General features: G+C 42.5%; 1 protein-coding gene across 1 annotated transcript in view; it reads right to left on the reverse strand.

Annotated features, from left to right (window-relative positions):
• Positions 1-11,824, reverse strand: part of LOC111848233 (NKD inhibitor of WNT signaling pathway 1) — a 30,970-nt gene extending 19,146 nt beyond the window's left edge. The window contains exons 1-3 of the mRNA XM_023820071.2: positions 11,448-11,824; positions 11,288-11,320; positions 10,952-11,091 (exon numbers count right to left, since the gene is read on the reverse strand). Coding sequence (XP_023675839.2) covers positions 10,952-11,091; positions 11,288-11,320; positions 11,448-11,472 — 198 coding nt within the window. The 5' untranslated portion in view covers positions 11,473-11,824. The remainder of the gene's footprint in view (positions 1-10,951; positions 11,092-11,287; positions 11,321-11,447) is intronic.
• Positions 11,825-13,067: the final 1,243 nt, after the last annotated feature.

The raw sequence follows: 13,067 nt of genomic DNA on the forward strand, positions 1-13,067 counted from the left end.
AAATGAAGAAGGTTGGGGGACTGAGAACAGGCCAAAGTCAGGGTGGATCAGCTCAAGCATGACTGCCGGAGGAAGAAGGGATGCTGCGCTGCATGTGAATTTCAGAGAATGACATCACTCCAAGGAGAGGAAGTGGGGATCACACAGGCTGGATGGCCCACAGGCAACTCAGGTGTAGGGCTCCCATGATCAAGATGTGGGGCGGGGGGGGGGGCTCCTTTGAGCCCCCGCTGGCACATGCAACTTTATACCATCAGCAAAATGTAATCCCACTAAAAGGCATCTACTCACCCGTTTGAATGTTTCATGACAGACAGATAGCAGTACAGGTGGATAGAGAGAAGGCAAAGGGAGGGGGGTTAAAATTAATTGGTGCTAATAGATGGAATATCACAAGCACTATCGCCATTATTTAATCCTGAGAGAATGACATGCACTCCTGTCAGCATATCGCGGTTTCATTTAAAAAAAAAAAAGAAATCAATCAATCTTTAGCCACATTTAACAATTCGTTCCAAAACGAATAAATGGAATGATGATAAATCAATGCTGATGCAAGATGAAAACTTTTGATCTTTTTAGCACTTTCTGACACTGTCACACATGCACCCACACACACTGCAGATCAGTATACATCCTGAAGAACCTCAGAGGGCATATGGAAGGGTGGGCAGGTTCCCCCCCCTGACACAAGCAGCCCGGTCCACCTTCCCCTCCCTCAAAGGCCTCCTTCACGGTCCCTGTGAGCGCACGGACACCGTATGGCGGGGTGCGATTATAACGAACATGGCCGCTGGTGACTATTTACATCCCCACCCTGCGCCACATCACAGAGCCGCGGTTCTCAAAATGAAGGCATTCAGGGGCGGTCTCAACCGGATTACCAACGTCAGGAACAGGCTGGGGCCAGTCAGATCAGGCTGGGATCAGATCTATAGCTTCATAAAGCAACTTTTTCAGCCAAATGTTTAGTTTTGCTATATTTTTATAACAAAATGTCCTAAACGTAATATTTATATTTTGAACATTAAGTGGACATGTTAAGCAAGAGCTAAATCAGGTTCACCTCAGTTACAGCTATTACAGGTTGCAGGAAGGGGAACACTGGATGGAACCCACTAGCCACCCCTACTGACTTGGCCGATATTAAATCCTCAGTATCTAAGACAAGGGAAGGGAACCATACGGAAGCTATATGGGTAAAATTAGATGCTACAAACTCAAATAGCCTAATTGTCGGTGTTTGTTACAGAGCACCCAATGTAGCTGCTGAGGAAAGCAGATTGTTATACAGTGATATTAGGATTATGAGCAATAAAAATGATGTGGTAGTTATGGGTGATTTTAATCTACCGGGGATACAGTGGGACATTGTTGCTGGCTCTTCTGAAAATGAACTTGAGATGGTGGAATTAGTACAGGATTGTTTTTTTACTCAGTTTGTTAACACCCCTACCAGGGGAGATGCCATTCTTGATCTTGTTTTGTCTAATAACCAGGACAGGATTGGTAAATTAGATGTTTTAGAACCACTTGACAGTAGCGATCATAACATGGTTAAATTTGAGGTTAAGTTTAGTGCCCGAAGAGCAAAGTCCAAATCAAAAATATATAATGTTAGGAAGGCTAACTTCAATTGTATGAGATTAAAACTAGAAACCGTGAACTGGATGGAGTTAAATAACAAAACTGTTGAAGAGGCATGGGAATTTTTTAAAAGCACGTTATTGCAAGTACAAGAGGACTTCATACCTGTTTCTAGCAAAAATAAATCTAGGAAATTGCAACCTAGGTGGTTTAATAGGGACATAAAGTATAAAGTAAGGAGGAAAAGGGCTTTGTTCCAGAGATGGAAAATAACTGATGATGACATAATAAAGCAAGAGTATCTAAATCTACAGGCTGAATTAAAAAATGACATTAGACGAGCTAAAAGGAATGTCGAAAGGAAGATCGCATTGGAGGCTAAGGATGACGTTAAAAGTTTCTTCCAGTATTTTAACTCTAAAAGAGCTCTAAAAGCTGAAATTACTAATCTGCAGGATAGTAAGGGTCTTATAATTGAAAACGACATTGACATAGTAAATGAGTTCAATGATAGTTTTGCACGGGTATTCACTGTCGAGGACACTAGTAACTTACCAGTTCTTATTACTAATTCAACATCGTCTATAACTAATATATATATAACTGAAGCTGATGTTTTGCAAAGCCTAGCTAAGCTCAAAATAAATAAATCACAGGGCCCTGATGGCATCTTACCTATAGTGTTAAAAGAGATGAGGGATATTATTTGCCGACCCTTAACATTACTGTTTCAAAAATCCTTATCTGAAGGTGTGGTACCTTCTGATTGGAAGCATGCCAACATAACGCCCATTTTCAAAAAAGGGGATAGAAGTAATTTGTCAAACTATAGGCCAATCAGTCTAACTTGTATAACTGGTAAAGTTATGGAGGCTATAATCAAAGAGAAAATGGTAGATTACCTGGACTCAAATAACATTTTGAGGGATAGCCAGCATGGATTTAGGAGAGGTAGATCCTGTTTAACAAATCTGTTGGAGTTTTTTGAGGAAGCTACTCAGGAAGTTGATGATAAGAAGGCCTATGATGTCATCTATTTAGATTTCCAAAAGGCCTTTGATGTTGTTCCCCACAAGAGGCTCTCACTTAAACTCAAAGCGACAGGTATTGTAGGAACTGTAGCGACTTGGATTGATAACTGGTTAACGGATAGGAAGCAGCGAGTAGTTATAAGAGGCTCGATGTCACAGTGGGCCTGCGTTCATAGTGGGGTACCGCAGGGTTCAATTTTAGGACCACTTTTGTTCCTAATTTACATAAATGATATAGACACCAATATATACAGTAAACTGGTGAAATTTGCAGATGACACCAAGGTGGGTGGTGTAGCAGATACTGAACTAGCGGCTCAGCAGCTACAGCGGGATCTTAATTTAATTAGTGACTGGGCTGACACCTGGCAGATGAAATTTAACATAGACAAATGTAAGGTACTCCATGTAGGGAGCAGAAATATAAAGTACAGGTATTTTATGGGACCTACTGAAATAAAGGTAGCTGATTATGAGAAAGACCTTGGTGTGTATGTTGATGCTTCCATGTCTCATTCTCGCCAGTGTGGGGAAGCAATAAAAAAGGCCAATAGGATGTTGGGGTACATCTCCAGGTGTGTGGAGTTTAAGTCAAGGGAGGTAATGCTAAGATTATACAATTCCTTGGTGAGACCTCACCTAGAATATTGTGTACAGGTTTGGTCACCATATCTTAAAAAGGACATAGCGGCCTTAGAAAAGGTGCAGCGTAGGGCCACAAGAATGATTCCTGGTCTTAGAGGAATGTCATACGAGGAAAGGTTATTTGAGCTAAATCTGTTCAGCCTCAAGCAAAGGAGACTGAGGGGGGACATGATCCAGGTCTATAAGATTCTAACAGGTTTGGATGCTGTTCAACCGAATAGTTACTTCAGCATTAGTTCAAATACAAGAACTCGTGGCCATAGGTGGAAATTAGCGGGAGAACAATTCAAACTGGATTTAAGGAAGCACTTCTTTACACAGCGTGTAGTCAGAGTATGGAATAGTCTTCCTGATAACGTAGTGCAAGCTGAATCCTTGGGTTCCTTTAAATCAGGGCTAGATAAGATTTTAACAACTCTGAGCTATTAGTTAAGTTCTCCCCAAGCGAGCTCGATGGGCCGAATGGCCTCCTCTCGTTTGTATAGTTCTTATGTTCTTATGTTCTTAACCACAAGCAGGCCGTTCCCTGCACCACCTCGATTCTGCCTCCCTGACCCGAAATCTCACTTTGTTTCATCATCATGCTCCACTTCTGGAAGGCTCTATAGGCAACAGAGATGCAACAGTCAGAGGGAGGCTGGTCCTGAAACACCAGACTGCCAGCGATCGGTGGGTGCCCGGGACCTGACCTACCCTCCAACTACGGTGTGAAATTTATAGACAGGCACTGCACAGGATCCCTTCTCCACCAGCTGGTGCCAAACCAAACAACATGCAGATGAAACCAGTGAAGGAACACGAGAGAACATATATACTGAAAACACCTGAGTGTGTGTACTGTTTCTGGAGGCAAAATCTTTAGATGTTTTGTAAGGTTCTAAAACGTGGGCTTACCAACACAATGTTCTAACCTTAATTCTATGGTCAATATTCCCTTCAATCCTGGCACCGATACCAAATTGGAATTTGACTGGAGCACTTTATTACACAACACTGAACAGTTCAATCTGATTATTTTAACATCGACAACACAGAACCTGCTTAACCTGGAACCTCGGCCGGACAGTGACACTCGGAGGTGCCTCACTGCTCCTGATCATGGCGCAGCGTGAAGATATTTTAGAAAATGAAGCAGAAATCTCAGCTGCTAATCCTTTCGGGATTCTGAGCACACTCTCTGGGAAGGCTTTGATCTCCACAGCACATCCGCAGAGCCGAGGCGAGACGAACGCCACCACGCCGCTTTCCCGCTACCTCCCGGGCCTCACATGGCTCATCACTATTTTCACAAACGTTCACACGCGCAGGCGCACACATGCACGTGCACACACGTACACACACACACATATCCGCCAGCAATCCCACATGGTTTGCCATGCCGTTCTGTGACAGACATGGATGACAGCGTTTAAAAAAAACATTTTTTAATAATCATGCCAAGCAAAAATAAATAAATAAATCAGCCCAATGAGAATTATCAAGGCTGAGCCAGACAGCATTTTTTTTAATACGGTTTTTACACTTCAGTTCAGAATCAAACTGGGGCCAAGTTAGAAACATGGTTTTAAAAATATATAAACAGCAACGGTCATGATGATCAACAAGTAAAACAGAGTACATTGCCTCTAATTAATCTCCCCGAGTAGTAATCAAAATGCCATCAAATGAAAATTATATTAATCAAATAAGAAATTACTAGTACAAAAAACACCACCCTAAACTTCAACTGCATTTAGAAGAGAAGCCCGACAATCCCACTTCTGGGCTTACCTCACCTGAAAGGAATGGGGGTCTCCGCTCCCCCACCCGTCCAATTCCCATAGCTATTTATCCAATTCAGGGCTGCAGTGAGCCTGCAGCCAATCCCAGGTAGCACCAGCAGGAGACAGAGGACACTGAATCCATCCCAGGGCACACGGTGACAGAAAATTCGGCTAAAAGGCATATTTTGTATGTAAAGGCATCTCCAAGCACGCCAAGGTGAGCAGCCATCATCTCCTTCTGCGTCCACACCTAAAGCTCTCAATCAGTTACCCTGGCTAGGGTCACAGTGAGCTCATGAGCGTCTCCCAGCGTTGGACGTTAAACTAACAATGACAACTACAGCGAGACAGGCAAAAAATATCAAGGATTTTAAAGCACAGATGAAATAACTTAGCGTTAGACACGTCAACTCTAGGTTGCAGAAAAATCTCTACACTGTCAGAAAAAAAGAGCACCAATTTGTACTCTTGCTTGTCACTGGGGCTGTACCCCAGTGCAGGGCCTGTCATTTGTACCCCAGTGCAGGGTCTGTCATTTGTACCCTAGTTGTAAATAAATGTACCTTTTAATTTAATTTGGGGTACAGAAATGGACTCTGAGGAATTTTTGTGCTATTAGGGGTACATTAATGTTTGTACCTTGGGGATGTTCTTCAGAGTCCATATCTGTACCTTAAAAGGTATACAACCTACAGCTAGGGTACAATTGGCAGACCCTTAAGGGCATAACCCCAAACTGGTACCCTTTTTTCAACAACAACAAAACTGATATGCCACATGACAATGTACATATAGTGCTGTGCATAATAGCCAAAAACTCTTCTTCATTGTAGGACGCTACAAGCAACTAGAGGAAATGCCATTAAAACGGGATTAAGGGGGTCTCTGCACTCTCAAAAAAGGGTAAAAATTTGTACCTTTGCTTGTCACTGGGGCTGCACCCTCAAGGGTCTGCCAACTGTACCCTAGCTGCAGGTTATATATCTTTTAAGGTACAGAAATGGACTGAGGAACATTTCTGTACCATTGATGCTACATTAACGCTGTTTGTACCTTTGGGATGCTCCGCAGAGTCCATTTCTGTACCTTTCAAGGTACAATTACAAGAGTACAGCCCGATTGAGAAGCAAAGGTACAATGTGTTACCCTTTGTTCTGAGAGTGTGGCCCAGGTGGCAGCAAGCTCACTCCTCAGAGTACCTGGCTGTAGCTGATGAGTTTCAAACAAACCGCAGAAGTTTCAGCACAAGCTAATTTCTTATTACAGCCAGTGTGGCTACTGGCCAATGGAATGGTAGGATGAAAGCAGAGACTGCACACCATGACGCTCCAATCCATCCCAGCCCCAGAGTCACATTTACTCTGCAGCGATGTCTATTCGCCTCAGGAGAAAGAAGAGAATTATAATAATAATAATAAAAAAAACAAAGCTATCCTTTGACCAGAAGACAGTCTCCCCAAAGGCAAGCCATTTTCTTTGAGGACTACAAACTTCTCAAAGTCTCTTCAAAGAGCAACAGGAGCATTCGGCAAGGGGAGAAAGCAGAACAGCATGACAGGGAGCGGGAAGACGACGCCATGGCGCATGAAGGGGAGCAGATAATAGGAAATTCTGTTTCATGAAGGTGATGTGCCTAGGAGTTTACCGCAAACACACAGAAAAAAAAAAGCGCAGGAATGTGGGTGAGGTGCCAACATCAAATGCCGCATTCAGTACAATGGAAACAGCTAGTGCTTTGTGAGGGTTTAAAAAAAAACGGAGGGAAAAGAATGAAAACCTGCTGTGTTTTTCATACGAGGTACCAAGAAATCCTTTAAAGGCTTCGCTCGGTCCAGAAAGTTTTACAGTAGCATTTTAGCCTAGCGTAGCGGAAAAAACCAAGAGTAACATAGGGACTGGAGACCCGACGGCTGTTTTCCCCTCACCCTGCCGTTGTAAATCAATTGACGGCATTTATATCATTTTTTGATGGGTTGTGACCTTAGTGCCTCTGAGCCCCCAGTGGCATTTAATAGGGCAGCCCAATTGGCTCCATCCACCAGTCTGAAGAGCGAGGAAGCAAGCCGGGTCAACTCAACGATGTGGAGGGGGGGCATCTAACCCAACTTCCAGGGAGGAGAACTATTGAATTTTAAGCCATCCAGTTGCATGACCCACTTCAAGTGGAGCCTTATTTCATCAGCAGCGCCTTGTGCAGCTTGTGGGTGAATGTGAGAAACAGATAAAGGGAGAGAGAAAAAAGAGGTGGGATTTGGAAGGATAGGTAGATTTTAGGGTGATCTATTGGGAAATGGAGAGATATTTATGTGGGGAAATGGATAACATATATATTATCCAACTTGCCAGATCCCCAGCTTTAATACCAGCCTATGAACCACAAGCCAGCATGAAGGAACTGATTCACTGAGAGAGAAAAGATCCCAGGACTGAAGCTGGGGCAGGAGAACTGAAAAGTGCACAATGCAGAGCTGAGGAGGAGGAGCTAAGAGCGAGCAGAGGTCCTGGTTTGTGGGCCTGAAAGGGACAGACATGAATTGCAAACAGGTGGAGTGCAGGGCTTGGGAAACATCATGGGGGGGGGGGGCATTCAACGGCGTGAGCAGCAAAGCCTTGCACATGGCGTCCTCGCCCGTCCCGGCCTGGCGGCAGGGGCAGCGCGACACACAGGCACCAGAGTGGAGACCTCCTCGGGGCACAAAAACATTCCTCGCGTGTTCAGGGAGTGGGGGGGGGGGGGGGGGGGGGGTCGCTGGGGGGGTGGGATGGGGTGGAGTACAGGGTTGACAGAGGGACAGAAACACTGTCTCCAGAATCTCCTGTGAGAATCCCCACACAGGAACCCCACCATCAAACACTAACACTTGTGATCATTATTTTTCAATGTCCAAAAGTCCAAACTTAATAGCAAAAGCAGGAAATTACAGATCTGAAGCAAATAAAATACTAAAATTCAAAAGTGCATCCCAACCAGGGTATACCCCACCCTTGTGCCCTCCATGACCAAAATGAGCGGTTAGACGACGGATGATAAATCCATCAGTATTATATTTAATTTCCTAGCAGAATAATGGCAAAGTGGACCATAGGAATCCCAGTTTAGCATCCAGACTCTCAGTCTCCAGAATAACAGCTATCCTCACTTGGAAATGCATCACAGAGGGCTTGTTTATGCTCCATATATGCAGCTCAGCACCAGAGATTAATTTACCCAGCTCTCTAACCACTACTTAACACACTCCTTTGAAAGCTAAAGAAAACATTCTGGACAATGTAACAGAGTACATGAAAACAAACATATTACTTAAAGACCCATCAGTTTCATAACTACGTTTTTTTCAGGAAATGAAAAAGGATACTTTATTACAAAATTCCAGCAGACAATCAGAAGCATAAAACACTACTACTAAAAAAAGCTGAAATCCAGCATTTCAAATTCAAAACTATAAAACAGTATTTCAACAGATCTCTTGCATAAGCAGGAATCTTTCTATCTGCAATGTTCGGTTTATGCACTTTGACAACAAACCAAAAGCAGAATGTGGGGTTACCTGCTCGTTCCGTCGCTTTCAAGAAAACCCAACTGTTTAAATTTTTTTTTTTTTTTTTTTTTTTTTTTAAATACCTCAGAAAACCCAATGGAGTCCAGACGTCTGAGTTTCAGAAAGACCCAAAAAGAACCCACCCAGCATCTATTAGACAGGACACAGATTCAAAATTGCCACTAAACAACTGAGAATAAACACCTTTCCATACAGCCTCTACCTCAAATTGTAGACGTCAAACAAGCACCCTTATCATACACGTATAGACAGTCATCCTATTCATGGAAGCAGTGGTGTTTAGTAATAATGGCTGACCTGGCCAAGCCGGTATTAGCTTGGTCCTGTAACTACATGCCACCGTTATACCTCCTCTGTGGCTCCTTATCGTGGTCGCTCCATAAGAGAAGCTCTACCTCCATCTCCCCTACTGTGTAAAAGCAACGGACTCTACAGTTCCCACAGACTTGCCCCAGGTTTTGCAGCAGGTGGTATGGTGCAGGCGCATGAAAGCACCATTTAAGATTCAGGACATTTTACTGGCCATGTGCAGTAAGTGCACTGGCACCCACACTCATTCAGCCATAGCCAAATCAAGGGATGACACTGGGCAATAAAACAACAATGAACTAATAGCACAGAGAAGATAACACTTTACTGTTCACATAAAGCGTGCAGTAACATCTCAGCGCATAACAATGGTCCTTTGTTCAGCTTATTCATGGGTTAATGTTTTTAAAAGAAATTGACAGACAGACCAATCTATGACCCGGGGTAACATACAGGATGTTGGGTGTAGGATATGCATTGTTAGCCAGGCTGGGTTTGTTTGTCTCTGTAACAGCAGTTACTGGGTTATTTCCTGACTCGGGCTTGTGTGAATGCTCACACGTCTTCAAACAAACAGTGATGGATCAGTACTGAGACACAGGCAAGTTTCCTGGGACTGGAGGGTTAATTTTGATAAGGGTGAATAAAATAAGAGCAACACACACACACGCAAAATATTCAGAGGCCGCCAGAGATTACCTCACCTGCGCATCTTACAGACTGCACCATAATATACTTGCATAAAATACAGAAGGCCAGCTTATACAGGTAACGGTTTTTAAATCATCCTCAGAAACCCACAAAATCTGCTTTGTTTCTTGTTGCCAGGAAGTCTTAAATAAATATTAAACTCAGATTTCAGAGCATATGTGTGTCGTAAAGTTTTAATCAGGAGCTGCTAAGAGACTAGACACCCCCCCATCAGTAGAATATACGCATACCATAAAACATTCAAGCTCAGCTAAACACACCCTGAGAACACTGGCTGCATTAATTTTGGTTGGTAGATTAACACTCAGATATCAGTCCATCGAAATAACCTTCAAAATGTACCACTGGCTGTATTTGTTTTTGGCAAAACGGTATATAAAACTATATTATCCATCCACTGTGTCCAACTCTCTTCTGATCTTGAGATCTAACTAATTAAAAAGCAGAAAAGGCTACCCCGCTTTCAGGGATTCCATCCAAGCAAGTAATACACCAAAAATGTATACATTAGAAATCACGTGAGAGCGCTTATGGCCTATTATATATAAAACGGCACTTTGACATGTCATGCCTTTTGTAAACGGTTAATAAAAAGCATCCACAGAGCTGCGACTGATGCTATTTAATAAAAAAAATCCAAGTTTTATGTATCAACTGAAGATATTACTTGTAAAATGTCATTATCTCTGTTGAAAGTGATCGAGACCTATACAGCTCAGTTAACTTAAGGTACACTGGGCTACAACGATCGCCCACGATTTTTAAAAATTTTCCTAAAAAATATAGCCTAGTTGACAGTAACATATGTTTAATTAAGTGAATTGCATTACAATCGAAACTTTCGTACACGTGCAGGAGATATTAAGCGTTAAGCATTAACTTTCTGATAAGGGTGATCAAAAACGTTGTTTCGCTAGCAAACGGTCGCACAAATAAGTCCTGTCCATTTCAACGAGGAAAACTAGCAATTTTAGCCTAAATAATCATATCAAATATATCAAACCAAAATTTTACTAAAAGTTGTCGGGAAACAGCAGAGGCAATAATGTGTAATTATGAAATTATGGGAAACGTCCGATTTTCAATCATAAAAATGAGGTAACAAAGCAGGTAGGCTAAATGAAAGGACTGAAAACATTCATTTGAACACTTGAAACATTACTGAATGTGACTTCTTTTACGCCTTAGAGTTATCACTTTTTCAAGCCGTTTCCAATGCTCAAGTGACTTCGCAAAAAACAGCTTATTGATAGCCCTGGCATTTTCATAAGCCCTAACCCAGCTGTAATATGGTTAAAGCAGAAGCAGTCCATGTGTAGACGCAGACAAATCCGTTAATACTCACTCTTGTCGACAGATCGCAGATGGTTTTCTGCTGGCCGTCCCGTTGCTCTATGTGAGATCCGGTGCAGTAGTACTTCTGCTTAATGATCCAGTCGTCGATCCCTTTCTTCGCCAAACAGGCATTCACTACAAAGCTATCGCCTAAAAATACCGCAGAAGACACACATCGCCAATTACGTGCGCGAAATATATCGTTTTTATTAAGTCAATCCGTTTTGCAAACTGCAGAGCGGACCTGATTACTTGTCAAAAAGGCTGGACCCATAGATCCAATAGACTTTGAACGCAAGTTACTTTGCGCGATCAACATAGTAACTTTCCTTCTCACTGATCTTACCTTCAGGGCTCTCTCTCGGTTTACAAATGGCAGCTTTTCGGGAGAAAAATGCAGAAATAAAAGGAAAAATGGGGAAATGCATTAAACGAACATAAAGTGAAAACATAATTCAGCCTAGAAAGACATAAATCATTCGACGGGGTAAAGCAGTGAAACATACCATGCTTTGAATGAAGTTTACCCATTTCTCCGCATTGGGTTTAGATTGAAAACCATTTGATAAGGACTAATAATCCAGAAGTCAAATACGTCCTCGCGCTTACGGCTGTGTTATGCAAAACGGAGTCAGTACATCCTACGACGACAAAGTCCTGGAAGTCTTTGATTTCAAAGCAAGCCGTAGCTGCCGTCTCTCTCCCAGGAATCGGGGGGGCAGTTACCAAACCCCGCACTTCAGCCTCCACAGAGGCATGATTGACACATCTCCGAGATTAGAACGTTTTGCTAACGCTCCCTCTGTTTTATTGGGCCGTGGCGGCACATAAAGGGAGCCAAGATGGTTTTGGAGTCTCCAAATATAAAGACGGCTGCCCCCACAAGCCATTCTTAGTTGGCAGGACGCAGTCAGAGCACCGTGCTATAAAACTTTATGGTATGCCCAGTGTTCTAAATAATCAGTGTCTAAAACACATGGCTTCCTTCTGTATCGATATGTAACACCTTATAGAGCATAAATATTAATCATATGCTTATGTAAGAGTTATAAAACGTTTTATATAGGTTTATAAAAAAAAATCCGAAAGAGTAATATGAAAAGTCAATATGATAATTGAAGGCATTTAGCCCAATATACACGCACAAAGGAAAATAAGATACTTCACTAATTATTTTAAGTGATTGAGATATGAAAAACGTATTGATCCCAGGGGAAATACTTGTAGGTACAGCTAAAAGGTACATAAAGCGCACACACAAACGCAGCGCAAAACAAAACAAGGCGTAAAGACACAGTGCTGACAAGCAAACAAATTTAAAAAGTACACGGCAGCCAAACAGAATATTAGTTTATTAATATTGTGTTAATCTGTCACACTTTTTCCATTCATCCTTTTTCTGAAACAGTTTGTCCTATATTGAGGTTCACGGGGGATTCGGAGACTATCCCAGAGGCTACGGGCGCAAGACAGGGAACAACCCAGGTTGGGGCACCAACCGTTCGCAGAGTACGTACACGCGCACACATACACACACATATATATACATATACCTATGGGCAATTTGGTAACTCCAATTAACCTCAGCATGTTTTCGGACTGTGGGGGTAACCCGCAACCTTTGATGGAACAGGGTACGGATGGGAGCGGAAATTAATAGTGCACGGGTGGAACACGGTTCAAAATGACAAACAAGTATTTTAAGAGATAGCGACTCCCAAATCATCCACTGCTTTTTTCATATTTCTCGCATTGTATCGCACAACTGCGTGCGTTTTGTTTAGCGGTATTTTACACTTAACGCTACTCAAAACTTTGTTTTTACAAAGATTACAAATCGCTGTGCTACTAGTTGCTGTTAAAAATGCAAAATACTTCCAGAACGTCACCACCTTATTTGCTGTTTTAATGCTTCTCCGGCTGCGAAGGGTATGCACGTGACGTCACAGCAGGAGAAATCTGCGCTCACACCCACTGAGTGGCAAATAGACTGAGTGGCAGCGTTGGCGATCATCTTGAATGCCGCAAAAAATGTATCTAAAATGGGATGGAGCTGTCGTGCGATTGATTGTACAAACAGATTTATCACGAAATAGGAACTGTCTTTTTAGAGACTGCCAGAAATT

This window comes from Paramormyrops kingsleyae, chromosome 13 (assembly GCF_048594095.1).
Source record: "Paramormyrops kingsleyae isolate MSU_618 chromosome 13, PKINGS_0.4, whole genome shotgun sequence".
Taxonomy (NCBI): domain Eukaryota; kingdom Metazoa; phylum Chordata; class Actinopteri; order Osteoglossiformes; family Mormyridae; genus Paramormyrops; species Paramormyrops kingsleyae.